Source organism: Bufo gargarizans, chromosome 3 (assembly GCF_014858855.1).
Source record: "Bufo gargarizans isolate SCDJY-AF-19 chromosome 3, ASM1485885v1, whole genome shotgun sequence".
In the NCBI taxonomy this organism is placed as follows: Eukaryota; Metazoa; Chordata; class Amphibia; order Anura; family Bufonidae; genus Bufo; species Bufo gargarizans.
The window spans coordinates 13,108,233-13,129,855 of NC_058082.1; the positions used below are offsets into that span (position 1 = coordinate 13,108,233).

The 21,623-nt window shown below is 51.0% G+C and overlaps 1 protein-coding gene across 1 annotated transcript in view; it reads left to right on the forward strand.

The window, feature by feature from the left end:
* Positions 1–3,855: 3,855 nt before the first annotated feature.
* The window catches only part of LOC122931102 (hemopexin-like), a 33,379-nt gene continuing 15,611 nt past the window's right edge, over positions 3,856–21,623 (forward strand). Inside the window, exons 1-4 of the mRNA XM_044285044.1 lie at positions 3,856–4,009; positions 9,861–9,938; positions 14,895–15,037; positions 16,827–16,980. Coding sequence (XP_044140979.1) covers positions 3,871–4,009; positions 9,861–9,938; positions 14,895–15,037; positions 16,827–16,980 — 514 coding nt within the window. The 5' untranslated portion in view covers positions 3,856–3,870. The remainder of the gene's footprint in view (positions 4,010–9,860; positions 9,939–14,894; positions 15,038–16,826; positions 16,981–21,623) is intronic.

The following is a 21,623-nucleotide window of genomic DNA, read 5'->3' on the forward strand; positions in this document are numbered from 1 at the left end:
GGGACAATAGAACCACACCCAGCATATTCCTCCCAAGCTGACAAGTTACACTTATTATAAGTTGTTATAACTTTGTGAGGTTACATTGTCCATACATATAACTTACATCAATTTAAACAGTATAACTTGGGGACAAACCTATCCAAAATTCCCTGGAATAGGTTCAGGGGTTTAAAAGTTACTATGGGCCATAATCCTGAGGCAAGAGGCTGGTAAACAGCCCCCTCCAAAACACTGTGGCGAGGTTGGTTTCGTCACAACCACCTGCCTGTATGTTATGTGTGAGGTAGTCACAGCCCCGCCCCCTGCTGATGACATCACTGAGACAATGACGTGAGATCCACTATTACTGCTGACCACCTGCCTGTATGTTATGTGTGTGAGGTAGTCACAGCCCCGCCCCCTGCTGATGACATCACTAAGAGAATGACGAGAGATCCACTATTACTGCTGACCACCTGCATGTATGTTATGTGTAAGGTTGTCACAGCCCCGCCCCCTGCTGTTGACATCACTGAGAGAATGACGTGAGATCCACTATTACTGCTGACCACCTGTTTGTATGTTATGTGTGAGGTTGTCACAGCCCCGCCCCCTGCTGATGACATCACTGAGACAATGACGTGAGATCCACTATTACTGCTGACCACCTGCCTGTATGTTATGTGTGTGAGGTAGTCACAGCCCCGCCCCCTGCTGATGACATCACTAAGAGAATGACGAGAGATCCACTATTACTGCTGACCACCTGCCTGTATGTTATGTGTAAGGTTGTCACAGCCCCGCCCCCTGCTGTTGACATCACTGAGACAATGACGTGAGATCCACTATTACTGCTGACCACCTGCCTGTATGTTATGTGTGAGGTTGTCACAGCCCCGCCCCCTGCTGATGACATCACTGAGAGAATGACGTGATAGCCACTATTACTGCTGACCACCTGCCTGTATGTTATGTGTGTGAGGTAGTCACAGCCCCGCCCCCTGCTGATGACATCACTGAGAGAATGACGTGAGATCCACTATTACTGCTGACCACCTGCCTGTATGTTATGTGTGAGGTAGTCACAGCCCCGCCCCCTGCTGATGACATCACAGAGAGAATGACGTGAGATCCACTATTACTGCTGACCACCTGCCTGTATGTTATGTGTGAGGTTGTCACAGCCCCGCCCCCTGCTGATGACATCACTGAGAGAATGACGTGAGATCCACTATTACTGCTGACCACCTGCCTGTATGTTATGTGTGAGGTAGTCACAGCCCCGCCCCCTGCTGATGACATCACTGAGACAATGACATGAGATCCACTATTACTGCTGACCACCTGCCTGTATGTTATGTGTGAGGTAGTCACAGCCCCGCCCCCTGATGATGACATCACTGAGAGAATGACGTGAGATCCACTATTACTGCTGACCACCTGCCTGTATGTTATGTGTGAGGTAGTCACAGCCCCGCCCCCTGCTGATGACATCACTGAGACAATGACATGAGATCCACTATTACTGCTGACCACCTGCCTGTATGTTATGTGTGTGAGGTAGTCACAGCCCCGCCCCCCTGCTGATGACATCACTGAGACAATGACATGAGATCCACTATTACTGCTGACCACCTACCTGTATGTTATGTGTGAGGTTGTCACAGCCCCGCCCCCTGCTGACGACATCACTGAGACAATGACGTGAGATCCACTATTACTGCTGACCACCTGCCTGTATGTTATGTGTGAGGTAGTCACAGCCCCGCCCCTGCTGATGACATTACTGAGAGAATGACGTGATAGCCACTATTACTGCTGACCACCTGCCTGTATGTTATGTGTGTGAGGTAGTCACAGCCCCGCCCCCTGCTGATGACATCACTGAGAGAATGACACATGTACATGTACATACAGCACACACACGTACGTACATACAGCACACACGTACGTACATACAGCACACACACGTACATATACATACAGCACACACACGTACATGTACATACAGCACACACACGTACATACAGCACACACACACACACACATGTACATACAGCACACACACGTACGTACATACAGCACACACACGTACATGTACATACAGCACACACACGTACATACAGCACACACACACACACACATGTACATACAGCACACACACACACATGTACATACAGCACACACACACACACGTACATACAGCACACACACACACACACGTACATACAACACACACATGTACATACAACACACACACATGTACATACAGCACACACACACACACACACATGTACATACAGCACACACAACACACATGTACATACAGCACACACACACACGTACATACAGCACACACACACGTACATACAGCACACACACACACGTACATACAGCACACACACACACGTACATACAGCACACACACACGTACATACAGCACACACACACACACACACGTACATACAGCACACACACACGTACATACAGCACACACACACGTACATACAGCACACACACACATGTACATACAGCACACACACACACAGCACACACACATGTACATACAGCACACACATTAGTACACACACATGTACATACAGCACACACATTAGTACACACACATGTACATACAGTACACACATGTACATACAGCACACACACACACATTAGTACACACATTAGTACACACAGCACACACATATTAGTACACACAGCACACACAGTACACACATATTAGTACACACAGCACACACAGTACACACAGCACACACATATTAGTACACACAGCACACACAGTACACACACATTAGTACACACAGCACACACAGTACACACACACATTAGTACACACAGCACACACATTAGTACACACAGCACACACACATTAGTACACACAGCACACACACATTAGTACACACAGCACACACAGTACACGCAGTACACATTAGTACACACAGCACACACACATTAGTACACACAGCACACACACATTAGTACACACAGCACACACACATTAGTACACACAGCACACACACATTAGTACACACAGCACACACATATTAGTACACACAGTACACATTAGTACACACAGCACACACAGTACACACAGCACACACACATTAGTACACACAGCACACACATATTAGTACACACAGCACACATTAGTACACACACACACATTAGTACACACACATTAGTACACACACATTAGTACACACACACACAAACTAGTACACACACATTAGTACACACACACATTAGTACACACACATGTACACACACACATGTACACACATTAGTACACACACATTAGTACACACATTAGTACACACATTAGTACACACACACATTAGTACACACACACATGTACACACACACACACACACATTAGTACACACATTAGTACACACACACACACATTAGTACACACACACATTAGTACACACACACACACGTTAGTACACACACACACACACACATGTACACACACATGTACACACATTAGTACACACACATTAGTACACACACACACATTAGTACACACACACATTAGTACACACATACATTAGTACACACACACATTAGTACACACACACACATGTACACACACACACACATTAGTACACACATTAGTACACACACACACACATTAGTACACACACATTAGTACACACACACACACATTAGTACACACACATTAGTACACACACATTAGTACACACATTAGTACACACACACATGTACCTCTGCTGGACCCCTCATTGGGGGCCTCTGTTCAGCGGGAGACATGAGGTCACGTGAGACCCTGGAGCTCCCGCCCTTTATCTTCTGCCGCCATCTGCTGGTGAGAGCGGGACACGTGTAATGCTCCCACTCCGCCGCCAGATGGCGGCCACATGCAGAGTCCTGTCTCTCCTATGGCAGAGCATCCACCTGCGTCTCCTCTATTACAGGATAAAGGGGAAACACGATGACACCGGTACAAACCTGCACTCCGCCCCTGACCCCGCCTACAGCCTGCCAGGTACACAGCCCCGCCCCCTGCTGATGACATCACTGAGAGAAGGACGTGAGAGCCACTATTACTGCTGACCACCTGCCTGTATGTTATGTGTGAGGTAGTCACAGCCCCGCCCCCTGCTGATGACATCACTGAGAGAAGGACGTGAGAGCCACTATTACTGCTGACCACCTGCCTGTATGTTATGTGTGAGGTTGTCACAGCCCCGCCCTCTGCTGATGACATCACTGAGACAATGACGTGAGATCCACTATTACTGCTGACCACCTGCCTGTATGTTATGTGTGAGGTTGTCACAGCCCCGCCCCCTGCTGATGACATCACTGAGAGAATGACGTGAGATCCACTATTACTGCTGACCACCTGTTTGTATGTTATGTGAGAGGTAGTCACAGCCCCACCCCCTGCTGATGACATCACTGAGAGAAAGACGTGAGATCCACTATTACTGCTGACCACCTGCCTGTATGTTATGTGTGAGGTAGTCACAGCCCCGCCCCCTGCTGATGACATCACTGAGAGAATGACGTGAGATCCACTATTACTGCTGACCACCTGCCTGTATGTTATGTGTGAGGTTGTCACAGCCCCGCCCCCTGCTGATGACATCACTGAGACAATGACATGATATCCACTATTACTGCTGAACACCTGTTTGTATGTTATGTGTGAAGTTGTCACAGCCCAGCCCTCTGCTGATGACATCACTGAGACAATGACGTGAGATCCACTATTACTGCTGACCACCTGCCTGTATGTTATGTGTGAGGTTGTCACAGCCCCGCCCCCTGCTGATGACATCACTGAGAGAATGACGTGAGATCCACTATTACTGCTGACCACCTGTTTGTATGTTATGTGAGAGGTAGTCACAGCCCCACCCCCTGCTGATGACATCACTGAGAGAAAGACGTGAGATCCACTATTACTGCTGACCACCTGCCTGTATGTTATGTGTGAGGTAGTCACAGCCCCGCCCCCTGCTGATGACATCACTGAGAGAATGACGTGAGATCCACTATTACTGCTGACCACCTGCCTGTATGTTATGTGTGAGGTTGTCACAGCCCCGCCCCCTGCTGATGACATCACTGAGACAATGACGTGAGATCCACTATTACTGCTGACCACCTGCCTGTATGTTATGTGTGAGGTAGTCACAGCCCCGCCCCCTGCTGTTGACATCACTGAGAGAATGACGTGAGATCCACTATTACTGCTGACCACCTGCCTGTATGCTATGTGTGAGGTTGTCACAGCCCCGCCCCCTGCTAATGACATCACTGAGAGAATGACGTGAGATCCACTATTACTGCTGACCACCTGCCTGTATGTTATGTGTGAGGTAGTCACAGTCCCGCCCCCTGATGATGACATCACTGAGAGAATGACGTGAGATCCACTATTACTGCTGACCACCTGCCTGTATGTTATGTGTGAGGTAGTCACAGCCCCGCCCCCTGCTGATGACATCACTGAGACAATGACATGAGATCCACTATTACTGCTGACCACCTGCCTGTATGTTATGTGTGAGGTAGTCACAGCCCCGCCCCCTGCTGATGACATCACTGAGAGAATGACGTGAGATCCACTATTACTGCTGACCACCTGCCTGTATGTTATGTGAGAGGTAGTCACAGCCCTGCCCCCTGCTGATGACATCACTGAGAGAATGAAGTGATAGCCACTATTACTGCTGACCACCTGCCTGTATGTTATGTGTGAGGTTGTCACAGCCCCGCCCCCTGCTGATGACATCACTGAGACAATGACATGAGATCCACTATTACTGCTGACCACCTGCCTGTATGTTATGTGTGAGGTAGTCACAGCCCTGCCCCCTGCTGATGACATCACTGAGAGAATGACGTGAGATCCACTATTACTGCTGACCACCTGCCTGTATGTTATGTGTGAGGTAGTCACAGCCCCGCCCCCTGCTGATGACATCACTGAGACAATGACATGAGATCCACTATTACTGCTGACCACCTGCCTATATGTTATGTGTGTGAGGTAGTCACAGCCCCGCCCCCCTGCTGATGACATCACTGAGACAATGACATGAGATCCACTATTACTGCTGACCACCTGCCTGTATGTTATGTGTGAGGTTGTCACAGCCCCGCCCCCTGCTGATGACATCACTGAGACAATGACGTGAGATCCACTATTACTGCTGACCACCTGCCTGTATGTTATGTGTGTGAGATAGTCCCAGACCCGCCCCCTGCTGATGACATCACTGAGAGAATGACGTGAGATCCACTATTACTGCTGACCACCTGCCTGTATGTTATGTGTGAGGTTGTCACAGCCCCGCCCCCTGCTGATGACATCACTGAGAGAATGACGTGAGATCCACTATTACTGCTGACCACCTGCCTGTATGTTATGTGTGAGGTAGTCACAGCCCCGCCCCCTGCTGATGACATCACAGAGAGAATGACGTGAGATCCACTATTACTGCTGACCACCTGCCTGTATGTTATGTGTGAGGTTGTCACAGCCCCGCCCCCTGCTGATGACATCACTGAGAGAATGACATGAGATCCACTATTACTGCTGACCGCCTGCCTGTATGTTATGTGTGAGGTTGTCACAGCCCCGCCCCCTGCTGATGACATCACTGAGTGAATGACGTGAGATCCACTATTACTGCTGACCACCTGCCTGTATGTTATGTGTGAGGTAGTCACAGCCCCGCCCCCTGCTGATGACATCACTGAGTGAATGACGTGATAGCCACTATTACTGCTGACCACCTGCCTGTATGTTATGTGTGAGGTAGTCACAGCCCCGCCCCCTGCTGATGACATCACTGAGTGAATGACGTGAGATCCACTATTACTGCTGACCACCTGCCTGTATGTTATGTGTGAGGTAGTCACAGCCCCGCCCCCTGCTGATGACATCACTGAGAGAATGACGTGATAGCCACTATTACTGCTGACCACCTGCCTGTATGTTATGTGTGAGGTAGTCACAGCCCCGCCCCCTGCTGATGACATCACTGAGTGAATGACGTGAGATCCACTATTACTGCTGACCACCTGCCTGTATGTTATGTGTGAGGTTGTCACTGCCCCGCCCCCTGCTGATGACATCACTGAGAGAATGACGTGAGATCCACTATTACTGCTGACCACCTGCCTGTACGTTATGTGTGAGGTTGTCACTGCCCCGCCCCTGCTGATGACATCACTGAGAGAATGACGTGAGATCCACTATTACTGCTGACCACCTGCCTGTATGTTATGTGTGAGGTAGTCACAGCCCCGCCCCCTGCTGATGACATCACTGAGAGAATGACGTGAGATCCACTATTACTGCTGACCACCTGCCTGTATGTTATGTGTGAGGTTGTCACAGCCCCGCCCCTGCTGATGACATCACTGAGTGAATGACGTGAGATCCACTATTACTGCTGACCACCTGCCTGTATGTTATGTGTGAGGTAGTCACTGCCCCGCCCCCTGCTGATGACATCACTGAGAGAATGACGTGATAGCCACTATTACTGCTGACCACCTGCCTGTACGTTATGTGTGAGGTAGTCACAGCTCCGCCCCTGCTGATGACATCACTGAGAGATTGACGTGAGATCCACTATTACTGCTGACCACCTGCCTGTATGTTATGTGTGAGGTAGTCACAGTCCCGCCCCCTGCTGATGACATCACTGAGAGAATGACGTGAGATCCACTATTACTGCTGACCACCTGCCTGTATGTTATGTGTGAGGTTGTCACAGCCCCGCCCCCTGCTGATGACATCACTGAGACAATGACGTGAGATCCACTATTACTGCTGACCACCTGCATGTATGTTATGTGTGTGAGGTAGTCACAGCCCCGCCCCCTGCTGATGACATCACTGAGAGAATGACGTGAGATCCACTATTACTGCTGACCACCTGCCTGTATGTTATGTGTGAGGTTGTCACAGCCCCGCCCCTTGCTGATGACATCACTGAGAGAATGACGTGAGATCCACTATTACTGCTGACCACCTGCCTGTATGTTATGTGTGAGGTTGTCACAGCCCCGCCCCCTGCTGATGACATCACTGAGAGAATGACGTGAGATCCACTATTACTGCTGACCACCTGCCTGTATGTTATGTGTGAGGTTGTCACAGCCCCGCCCCCTGCTGATGACATCACTGAGAGAATGACATGAGATCCACTATTACTGCTGACCGCCTGCCTGTATGTTATGTGTGAGGTTGTCACAGCCCCGCCCCCTGCTGATGACATCACTGAGTGAATGACGTGAGATCCACTATTACTGCTGACCACCTGCCTGTATGTTATGTGTGAGGTTGTCACAGCCCCGCCCCTGCTGATGACATCACAGAGAGAATGACGTGATAGCCACTATTACTGCTGACCACCTGCCTGTATGTTATGTGTGAGGTATTCACAGCCCCGCCCCCTGCTGATGACATCACTGAGTGAATGACGTGATAGCCACTATTACTGCTGACCACCTGCCTGTATGTTATGTGTGAGGTAGTCACAGCCCCGCCCCCTGCTGATGACATCACTGAGTGAATGACGTGAGATCCACTATTACTGCTGACCACCTGCCTGTATGTTATGTGTGAGGTAGTCACAGCCCCGCCCCCTGCTGATGACATCACTGAGAGAATGACGTGATAGCCACTATTACTGCTGACCACCTGCCTGTATGTTATGTGTGAGGTAGTCACAGCCCCGCCCCCTGCTGATGACATCACTGAGTGAATGACGTGAGATCCACTATTACTGCTGACCACCTGCCTGTATGTTATGTGTGAGGTTGTCACTGCCCCGCCCCCTGCTGATGACATCACTGAGAGAATGACGTGAGATCCACTATTACTGCTGACCACCTGCCTGTACGTTATGTGTGAGGTTGTCACTGCCCCGCCCCCTGCTGATGACATCACTGAGAGAATGACGTGAGATCCTCTATTACTGCTGACCGCCTGCCTGTATGTTATGTGTGAGGTTGTCACAGCCCCGCCCCTGCTGATGACATCACTGAGAGAATTACGTGAGATCCACTATTACTGCTGACCGCCTGCCTGTATGTTATGTGTGAGGTAGTCACAGCCCCGCCCCCTGCTGATGACATCACTGAGAGAATGACGTGAGATCCACTATTACTGCTGACCACCTGCCTGTATGTTATGTGAGAGGTAGTCACAGCCCCGCCCCTGCTGATGACATCACTGAGAGAATGACGTGAGATCCTCTATTACTGCTGACCACCTACCTGTATGTTATGTGTGAGGTAGTCACAGCCCCGCCCCTGCTGATGACATCACTGAGAGAATGACGTGAGATCCACTATTACTGCTGACCGCCTGCCTGTATGTTATGTGTGTGAGGTTGTCACAGCCCCGCCCCTGCTGATGACATCACTGAGTGAATGACGTGAGATCCACTATTACTGCTGACCACCTGCCTGTATGTTATGTGTGAGGTAGTCACTGCCCCGCCCCCTGCTGATGACATCACTGAGAGAATGACGTGATAGCCACTATTACTGCTGACCACCTGCCTGTACGTTATGTGTGAGGTAGTCACAGCTCCGCCCCCTGCTGATGACATCACTGAGAGATTGACGTGAGATCCACTATTACTGCTGACCACCTGCCTGTATGTTATGTGTGAGGTAGTCACAGTCCCGCCCCCTGCTGATGACATCACTGAGAGAATGACGTGAGATCCACTATTACTGCTGACCACCTGCCTGTATGTTATGTGTGAGGTTGTCACAGCCCCGCCCCTGCTGATGACATCACAGACATAGTACCACCTGTGGGGTGAGCTGCACTGGTTGTCATGGTGCTGTCTCCTCAGGGACGGAGGACCGCTGCTCGGATGAAGGGTTTGGCGCCATCACTCTGGATGATAAAGGAGTCATGCATTACTTCAGAGGTAAGTCAGTGCCCGGACCGACCGCCATCCTCAGCGGAAACCCCCCATAATGAAGCAGATGGTATGACCACAGCGGGGCCCGGTCCTAGGAGGTGCCGTTAAAGGGGTCCTCTGACTTCAGCCGCACGCGCCCGGCTACGTTCCTCCTCGCGGTGGGCGGAGCTCCGGCTCAGAGTCCTATAGTGATTCTCCTCCCTTCTCTCAGGCAGCACGGCCACCTCTCTTCCCCAGCCTCTGGCTGCTCTGCAGGGAGCATTGGCGTCGGAGCAGTCAGGATCCCGCTTAGTTTAGTCCCTGCATTCAGCTGAGGCGGTGCTGGTTCTGGTCATTTCTGTGTACCACTCCTCTGCGCGCCACCACTCTGAGCACACACCGCTCCTCTGCGCGCCACCACTCTGAGCACACACACCGCTCCTCTGCGCGCCACCACTCTGAGCACACACCGCTCCTCTGTGCACACCACTCTGAGCACACACCGCTCCTCTGCGCGCCACCACTCTGAGCACACACCCCTCCTCTGCGCGCCACCACTCTGCACACACACCGCTCCTCTGTGCACACAACTCTGCACACACACCGCTCCTCTGCTCTCCACCACTCTGAGCACACACCGCTCCTCTGTGCGCCACCACTCTGCACACACACCGCTCCTCTGCTCTGCACCACCACTCTGAGCACACACCGCTCCTCTGTGCGCCACCACTCTGAGCACACACACCGCTCCTCTGCGCGCCACCACTCTGAGCACACACACCGCTCCTCTGCGCGCCACCACTCTGAGCACACACCGCTCCTCTGCGCGCCACCACTCTGAGCACACACCGCTCCTCTGTGCACACCACTGTGAGCACACACCGCTCCTCTGCGCGCCACCACTCTGAGCACACACCGCTCCTCTGCTCTGCACCACTCTGAGCACACACCGCTCCTCTGTGCGCCACCACTCTGAGCACACACACCGCTCCTCTGCTCTGCACCACTCTGAGCACACACACCGCTCCTCTGCGCGCCACCACTCTGAGCACACACGGCTCTTTTGTGCGCCACCACTCTGAGCACACAACGCTCCTCTGCGCGCCACCACACTGAGCACACACCGCTCCTCTGTGCGCCACCACTCTGAGCACACACCGCTCCTCTGCGCGCCACCACTCTGCACACACACCGCTCCTCTGTGCACACAACTCTGCACACACACCGCTCCTCTGCTCTCCACCACTCTGAGCACACACACCGCTCCTCTGCTCTGCACCTCTCTGAGCACACACCCCTCCTCTGCTCTCCACCACTCTGAGCACACACATCGCTCCTCTGCTCTCCACTACTCTGAGCACACACACCGCTCCTCTGCTCTGCACCTCTCTGAGCACACACCCCTCCTCTGCTCTCCACCACTCTGAGCACACACATCGCTCCTCTGGTCTGCACCTCTCTGAGCACACACCCCTCCTCTGTGCGCCACCACTCTGAGCACACACCCCTCCTCTGCGCGCCACCACTCTGAGCACACACCCCTCCTCTGTGTGCCACCACTCTGAGCACACACCCCTCCTCTGCGCGCCACCACTCTGAGCACACAGCCCTCCTCTGCGCGCCACCACTCTGAGCACACACACCGCTCCTCTGCGCGCCACCACTCTGAGCACACACACCGCTCCTCTGCGCGCCACCACTCTGAGCACACACACCGCTCCTCTGCGCGCCACCACTCTGAGCACACACACTGCTCCTCTGCGCGCCACCACTCTGAGCACACACACAGCTCCTCTGCGCGCCACCACTCTGAGCACACACACCGCTCCTCTGTGCACTCCACTCTGAGCACACACACCGCTCCTCTGCGCGCTCCACTCTGAGCACACACACCACTCCTCTGTGCACACCACTCTGAGCACACACATCGCTCCTCTGCTCTCCACCACTCTGAGCACACACACCGCTCCTCTGCGCGCCACCACTCTGAGCACACACACCGCTCCTCTGCGCGCTCCACTCTGAGCACACACACCGCTCCTCTGCGCGCCACCAATTTGAGCACACACACCGCTCCTCTGCGCGCCACCACTCTGAGCACACACACCGCTCCTCTGCGTGCCACCACTCTGAGCACACACACCGCTCCTCTGCGCGCCACCACTCTGAGCACACACACCGCTCCTCTGCGCGCCACCACTCTGAGCACACACACCGCTCTTCTGTGCACACAACTCTGAGCACACACACCGCTCCTCTGCTCTCCACAACTCTGAGCACACACATCGCTCCTCTGCTCTCCACCACTCTGAGCACACACATCGCTCCTCTGCTCTCCACCACTCTGAGCACACACACCGCTCCTCTGCGCGCTACCGCTCTGCACACACACTGCTCCTCTGCCCACTACCGCTCTGCACACACACTGCTCCTCTGCCCGCTACCGCTCTGCACACACACTGCTCCTCTGCCTGCTACTGCTCTGCACACACACTGCTCCTCTGCCAGCTACTGCTCTGCACACACACTGCTCCTCTGCCCGCTACTGCTCTGCACACACACTGCTCCTCTGCCAGCTACTGCTCTTCACACACACTGCTCCTCTGCCCGCTACCGCTCTGCACACACACTGCTCCTCTGCCCGCTACCGCTCTGCACACACACTGCTCCTCTGCCCGCTACCGCTCTTCACACACACTGCTCCTCTGCCCGCTACTGCTCTGCACACACACTGCTCCTCTGCCAGCTACTGCTCTTCACACACACTGCTCCTCTGCCCGCTACCGCTCTGCACACACACTGCTCCTCTGCCCGCTACCGCTCTGCACACACACTGCTCCTCTGCCCGCTACCGCTCTTCACACTGCTCCTCTGCCTGCTACCGCTCTGCACACACTGCTCCTCTGCCCGCTACCGCTCTGCACACACACTGCTCCTCTGCCCGCTACCGCTCTTCACACTGCTCCTCTGCCTGCTACCGCTCTGCACACACACTGCTCCTCTGCCTGCTACCGCTCTGCACACACACTGCTCCTCTGCCTGCTACCTCTCTGCACACACACTGCTCCTCTGCCTGCTACCACTCTTCACACACACTGCTCCTCTGCCCGCTACCGCTCTTCACACACACTGCTCCTCTGCCTGCTACCGCTCTTCACACACACTGCTCCACTGCCTGCTACCGCTCTTCACACACACTGCTCCTCTGCCCGCTACCGCTCTTCACACACACTGCTCCTCTGCCCGCTACCGCTCTGCACACACACTGCTCCTCTGCCTGCTACTGCTCTTCACACTGCTCCTCTGCCCGCTACCGCTCTGCACACACACTGCTCCTCTGCCTGCTACCGCTCTGCACACACACTGCTCCTCTGCCTGCTACCGCTCTTCACACACACTGCTCCTCTGCCTGCTACCGCTCTTCACACACACTGCTCCTCTGCCCGCTACCGCTCTTCACACTGCTCCTCTGCCTGCTACCGCTCTTCACACACACTGCTCCTCTGCCCGCTACCGCTCTTCACACTGCTCCTCTGCCCGCTACCGCTCTTCACACACACTGCTCCTCTGCCTGCTACCGCTCTTCACACACACTGCTCCACTGCCTGCTACCGCTCTTCACACACACTGCTCCTCTGCCCGCTACCGCTCTTCACACACACTGCTCCTCTGCCCGCTACGGCTCTGCACACACACTGCTCCTCTGCCTGCTACCGCTCTTCACACTGCTCCTCTGCCTGCTACTGCTCTGCACACACACTGCTCCTCTGCCTGCTACCGCTCTGCACACACACTGCTCCTCTGCCTGCTACCACTCTTCACACACACTGCTCCTCTGCCTGCTACCGCTCTGCACACACACTGCTCCTCTGCCTGCTACCGCTCTTCACACACACTGCTCCTCTGCCCGCTACCACTCTTCACACACACTGCTCCTCTGCCCGCTACCGCTCTGCACACACACTGCTCCTCTGCCTGCTACCGCTCTTCACACACACTGCTCCTCTGCCTGCTACCACTCTTCACACACACTGCTCCTCTGCCCGCTACCGCTCTGCACACACACTGCTCCTCTGCCTGCTACCGCTCTGCACACACACTGCTCCTCTGCCTGCTACCGCTCTTCACACACACTGCTCCTCTGCCCGCTACCGCTCTGCACACACACTGCTCCTCTGCCCGCTACCGCTCTGCACACACACTGCTCCTCTGCCTGCTACCACTCTTCACACTGCTCCTCTGCCCGCTACCACTCTTCACACACACTGCTCCTCTGCCCGCTACCGCTCTTCACACACACTGCTCCTCTGCCCGCTACCGCTCTGCACACACACTGCTCCTCTGCCCGCTACCGCTCTGCACACACACTGCTCCTCTGCCTGCTACCGCTCTTCACACTGCTCCTCTGCCCGCTACCGCTCTTCACACACACTGCTCCTCTGCCTGCTACCGCTCTGCACACACACTGCTCCTCTGCCAGCTACCGCTCTGCACACACACTGCTCCTCTGCCCGCTACCGCTCTTCACACTGCTCCTCTGCCCGCTACCGCTCTTCACACACACTGCTCCTCTGCCTGCTACCGCTCTGCACACACACTGCTCCTCTGCCTGCTACCGCTCTGCACACACACTGCTCCTCTGCCCGCTACCGCTCTTCACACACACTGCTCCTCTGCCAGCTACCACTCTGCACACACACTGCTCCTCTGCCCGCTACCGCTCTTCACACACACTGCTCCTCTGCCAGCTACCGCTCTGCACACACACTGCTCCTCTGCCTGCTACCGCTCTTCACACACACTGCTCCTCTGCCCGCTACCGCTCTTCACACTGCTCCTCTGCCCGCTACCGCTCTTCACACACTGCCCCTCTGCGCGGTACTACACTCACGGTTCAGTCACTGCACAGAGGAGGCCGCAGAACGGTGTTAGGAGCGGGAGGGCTGATGTCGTGGTTTAGGGACTGATGTTCCTCACTTTCAGGGGATTCTGTGTGGATGGGATTCCAGGGACCAACACAACATCTCAATAAGACCTTTCCCGGAATGACTGGACCTGTAGATGCTGCATTCAGGAAACACAATGAGAACAGAGCCCTAGAACATCAGAGAACCTACCTGTTCAAGGTGAGCCGCAACGTCCACGACCGCAATCTGCTGGGTACAACGTTATATACAGTACATTATATATATACAGTACAGTCAGCAATCGGTACATTATATATACAGTACAGTCAGCGATCGGTACATTATATATACAGTACAGTCAGTAATCGGTACATTATATATACATTACAGTCAGTGATCGGTACATTATATACAGTACAGTCATCGATCGGTACATTATATATATATATACAGTACAGTCATCGATCGGTACATTATATATACAGTACAGTCAGCGATCGGTACATTATATATACAGTACAGTCAGTGATCGGTACATTATATACAGTACAGTCATCGATCGGTACATTATATATATATACAGTACAGTCAGCGATCGGTACATTATATATATACAGTACAGTCAGCAATCAGTACATTATATATACAGTACAGTCATCGATCGGTACATTATATATATATACAGTACAGTCAGCGATCGGTACATTATATATATATACAGTACAGTCAGCGATCGGTACATTATATATACAGTACAGTCAGCGATCGGTACGTTATATATACAGTACAGTCAGCGATCGGTACATTATATATACATTACAGTCAGTGATCGGTACATTATATACAGTACAGTCATCGATCGGTACATTATATATATATATATATACACAGTACAGTCATCGATCGGTACATTATATATACAGTACAGTCAGCGATCGGTACATTATATATATACAGTACAGTCAGCGATCGGTACATTATATATATATACAGTACAGTCAGCGATCAGTATATTATATATACAGTACAGTCAGTGATCGGTACATTATATACAGTACAGTCATCGATCGGTACATTATATATATATATACAGTATAGTCATCGATCGGTACATTATATATATATATATATACAGTACAGTCAGCGATCGGTACATTATATATATATACAGTACAGTCAGCGATCGGTACATTATATATATATACAGTACAGTCAGCGATCAGTAAATTATATATACAGTACAGTCAGCGATCGGTACATTATATATATATATATACAGTACAGTCATCGATCGGTACATTATATATATATACAGTACAGTCATCGATCGGTACATTATATATACAGTACAGTCAGCGATCGGTACATTATATATATATATATACAGTACAGTCAGCGATCGGTACATTATATATATATACAGTACAGTCAGCGATCGGTACATTATATATATATATACAGTACAGTCAGCGATCAGTACATTATATATACAGTACAGTCAGCGATCGGTACATTATATATATATATATATATACAGTACAGTCATCGATCGGTACATTATATATATATACAGTACATTCATCGATCGGTACATTATATATACAGTACAGTCAGCGATCGGTACATTATATATACAGTACAGTCAGTGATCGGTACATTATATACAGTACAGTCATCGATCGGTACATTATATATATATACAGTACAGTCATCGATCGGTACATTTTATATATATATATATACAGTACAGTCAGCGATCGATACATTATATATATATACAGTACAGTCAGCGATCAGTACATTATATATACAGTACAGTCAGCGATCGGTACATTATATATATATATATATACAGTACAGTCATCGATCGGTACATTATATATATATACAGTACAGTCAACGATCGGTACATTATATATACAGTACAGTCAGCGATCGGTATATTATATATATATCAGCATCCTTTGCACGTTCTTAGTTTTCCTGCTTTCATCTTGATGTATTTCAGGGTTCACTAGTCTGGAGTTACTTTGAAGGACAGTTGGTGATGGGTTACCCTCGTCTCATTGGTCAGGAGTTTCCTGGCGTTCCGGATAACCTGGATGCTGCGGTGGAGTGTCACCGGGGCGAGTGCAGGACCGACAGCATCCTATTTTTTAAAGGTGAGAATCTGCAATGTTAATCTAGATTATTGGGTTTATGGAGGAGCGAGTTTACCAGAAGGTTCCTTCAATCGAGGACTTGTTGTAGAGATCCACACCTTGTCCCTTGCAGTAACTACAGATCCCTGAGAACGTTTATTATCAGCCCCTTCTTCTGAATTCACTGGGATCTTCTCAGGTTCGATTGGACCTGAGCCACGACTGTGCACAGTTTATCTGCAGTGTTCGCCACCTCTGGATTATCAGAACTGGGTGACAAGAAAAGAGCAACGTCGTGGGTGGAATTAGAGAAGAACGGCAAGGTATCAGCAGAACTGTTCTCATGGTTGTGTATGAAGAACTCTGCCAAAGCCACATGAGAGCCAATCAGACTGATGGTCAGAGATGCTACTCCTCACTTACTGCTCTGAAGACTGGTTTAGCTGTTCTGTCTGACCGTCGGTTTCTGGAAAAAGTCTTCAAATTGCACCCCAGGATCCAACACTATGTCCTCAGGGATACCATGGAGGCGGATGGACTACATGGTCAATGTGCAGAGAGGACAACACTTTCACATTGGTCAGTTGGCTGAGAGGAACAAAATAGCACATCTTGCTGAATCTATCCACAATGACCCATAAATCAGTTTGTCCCCTGTGAAGGTGGCAAATCAGTGATAAAATCCATAGAACGGGGAGTCCATGGACAGAGCTCACCAGCAGGACGTGTCCTGGGGGTCTTGGAACAAGCACTAACCTCACACACAGATACGTAAGAAGAATTGTCTGTAGACCTAGCGGGCCACCAGTAATACCTGGTTAGGGACAAATATCTTACCTTCGGGAAGATTCTCATGGCCTGATCCCAATTGGCTCTGATCTCATGTCAAATCCGAAGAGATAGTGGAGATGACAATACCTTCAGACAAAATGGTTCTGGATAAGAATCCAGGGAAGAACTGGCACAGAAACTCCTAGACAAGGCCAAAACGGCATAACAAAATTAAATCGAGCGAAAAATAGTTCCCTCGAGCCTTTGTCGGATGGAAAGGTTTTGTAGATTCTAAAAACGTCAAATTCTTGTGGTCAGTCAGTGCCGTTATCTGATGTTGAAGTCCCTCAGGAAGGTGACGCCATGCTTCCAAGGCCCACTTAGTGGCACGGGTCTCTCTGTTACCGATGTCATAAACAGTTATTAGGACGCTGGTCTTAATACCCCTTTAGCTGGTGGGGGATGCACCTAGTTTGGGTAGAGAGATGTCGGCCTCTACATAACTTCAGCGTATCCACCGCCGGTCTAACTATACGTCTGCTCCCTTGCTGGGGTAGATTTAGACAATTTTGTCTGCCTAAAACAGGTGTAGAAAATGATAAGATGGGCCAGCCTGCCCGCCCACGTCATTTCCACTGTCTTTAGACCTGGCGTGAGCGGGGAAAAGTTCCAGATTGTGGAGCAGATAATGTTTGTGCGCCAATCTGCGGCAGATTTACGGCAAGAAGTGGCGTATATCTGCTTGTAAATTACCCCATTGGTCAAAGGTGAGTATAAGACGACATTCCATGGGGCAACACGGCTCCCGCCACCACCTCAGAGGCATCAAATGGCTTAGACTGGTCTGGCTGGGTCACAACAGGGGCCTCCAGAGAACATCTTATCAACAAGTCAAAGGCTGCAGTCGCCTCTGGATGCCAATGGAGTAGGTCCGCTCCCTTCTTGTCAGTCACAGGCTGCGCCATTACCACAAGTTCATACATTTTCAGTAATAGTTTGCAAATCCAAGAAAGCGTTGCAATGCTCTCAGAGAGGAGTCCATAATAGCTTGGACCTTGGTAAAGTCCATCTGAAAAGCCTTTGGGGTAAGAATAGTCCCAAGAAATGGCACGACCAGGTGCTCACAAGGACCCCCTGGGCTACTAAACGCGGTCCCCCTGAGGTCACCACTGAGCCCAGAATCGGGTTCAACAAGTCCAGGATTAGTGGTAAAGGGCGCGGATTCTTCACTGTAATTTCCCTCAGCTCCTATGATCTATGCATGGTCCACGTTGGAGATCTACAAGACTGAACAGGACCCTTCTGTAAACGGTCCTGGATAGAATCCCTCAGGGCTCGTCATCCAGGTCCAGAGATTATAGATCCCCACTTTAGGAGATTTTACACCAGGCAATAAATCACTGGTGCAATCATACAGTCTGAGCGGCCGAGGAGAATCCGTACCGGTGTTAGATAGAAGACCTATTCGGGAACCTGCCCCATCTCCACATTCAGACCAGCAGTGCACGTAGGTATGGGAACATTTGGGCCCCATTTCTCCAACTCACCACAGTTCCAGTTAATAACTGGATTATGCTGGAGCCATGACGGACCCAGGATAACATCAGCATCGTGTTCTCCATTAGGCCAAGAATTAGGCTTCAGTTATTTGATCAGTTAGGCCTCATGCACACGGCCGTTGCGTGGCCGTTCCATGCATTTAGGACCGCAATTTGCAATCCCTAATGCACAGGTAACATCCGTGCGGCAGCCGGAATGGATCGAGACCCATTCAACTTAAATGGGTCCGTGATCCATCCGCACCGTAAAAAAATAGAACTTCCGATCCGTGCTTCTGTTCTGCACCGCACCGAATCTCCTGGATTGCGGACCCAACGGCCGTGTGCATGAGCCCTTACTGTGAGCCAAAACCAGGTGAACTCAGCCTTATACATAGCGAAGAGCAGGGCTCCAACCAACACCGAACACTGGGGTGCAATCTTCATGTCTTGTCCACCCCGGGGACAGGAGCAGAGAGGGACAATAATGGGAGAGCCAAGGACACAGCAGAATACAAATCCACTAAATTATCTGCAGAACCAGGGTCTACAGAAGCATCTCCTGATTGTTTGCAGGACTTTTAGGTGGAGATTCCGGGAAATACCTGACTTTCCAGTAACCACACTGGTTGGCAGCCTTTTTGTACCAGTCTGGAGCAGATGATCAGCAGCGCCCTATAAGAAACAATCTCCTTTTCCTTCCAAAACTGCCTCTGTCCTGAGAAGGTGAAGTCGCACCCACCTCTAGAGGTTCATCAGTGGAAGCTTGGAGGAGCTGGATGACAAATCTGGACTGGAAGCAGGAACCGGTGTGGAGGAACATTCCCTAAATTGTCAGTCCAATCCTACCGCTAACATCATAGCCTCGTCAAGAGAGTCAACTCATTACCAGGTCCTTAAAGGGCTGTCTCACTTCAGTAAGTGGCATTTATCGTGTAGAGGAAGTGAATAGAAGCCACTTACTAATGTATTGTTATTCTCCATATTGCCTCCTCTGCTGGCTGGATTCATTTTTTCCATCACATTATACACTGCTTGTTTCCATGGTTACAGACCACCCTGCAATCCATTAGTGGTGGTCGTGCTTGCACAATATAGGAAAAAGCACCATCCTATGTGCGCTCCCGTAATCCCGGCCACCAGAGAGGCTGACGCTTTTTCCTATAGTGCGCAAGCACCACCACCACTGATCGATCGTTTCCATGGTTACAGACCACCCTGCAATCCATCAGTGGAGGTCTTGCTTGCACACTATAGGAAAAAGCGCCAGCCTCTCTGGTGGCCGGGACCATGGGAACGCACATAGGGTGATGCTTTTTCCTATATTGTGCAAGCACGACCACCACTGATGGATTGCAGGGTGGTCTGTAACCAAGGAAACAAGCAGTGTATAATGTGATGGAAAAAATGAATCCAGCCAGCAAAGGAGGCAATATGGAGAATAACAATATATTAGTAAGTGGCTTCTATTCACTTCCTCTACATGATAAATGCCACTTACTGAAGTGAGAGGACCCCTTTAATTGTGTCAGACAAACCCTGACAAAGCTGACCTCTCAGGGCCGGGTCATTCCATGTGGAGGCGACATCTTTTCTGTCCACACAATAGTCCTGGACAGATCTGGATTCTGCAGACGCCACTCAGTCGGGTTGGTCATACAGAACACCAAGAGCAGAGAAAACCATTCCAGCAGATGACGGCTCAGGAGAGTCAGGAGGAAGAGGAGAACCATTCCTGGGGATCTCCAGGACAGAGATAATGTCCCCTACTTTCTGAGTGAGGTCTAAGGAGAAAATATCATCCCTAGCTTTCCTTAAACAACACGGAGGCTTCCAATCACCTGGAAAGCGATCAGACCACTTTACTTGGGGTTTGAGGAGCTGTGATGGACCTGTCACAGTCTCCTGGTGTTAAACCCTTTCTGCAAGCCCCTGGATCAGTTGAGAAGACCATGCATTTGGCCCACTAAGGTCCACATTGGATCCATGCCACAATGGAAAACACTGAAAGGTTTTGGTAAGGCCTGTGATTTTATCCAGGTAGGAATGGTGGAGCCCTGAACTCGCCTGCACCACTGTCCCTACCTAATTGCACAATCCATCCCAAGCGGAGGCCCCCGGTTGGGTGGCGGTCCCTTCCTGACTAGGTGCTGAGGGAAATGACCGGCAAACCCAGAAATGGATCAGAATCCAGAAGCAAAGTCGAAATCAGGCCAGAATCCAAACCAGAGCAATTCATCAGAACCAAGACAAGATACGATCACAGAACGAGGTGAGAACCAGCGGATCATAAATGGCTGCAGCGAGGTCGGGATCAATCCAAACATCAAAGAACCGGAGATCCAAACAGAAGTC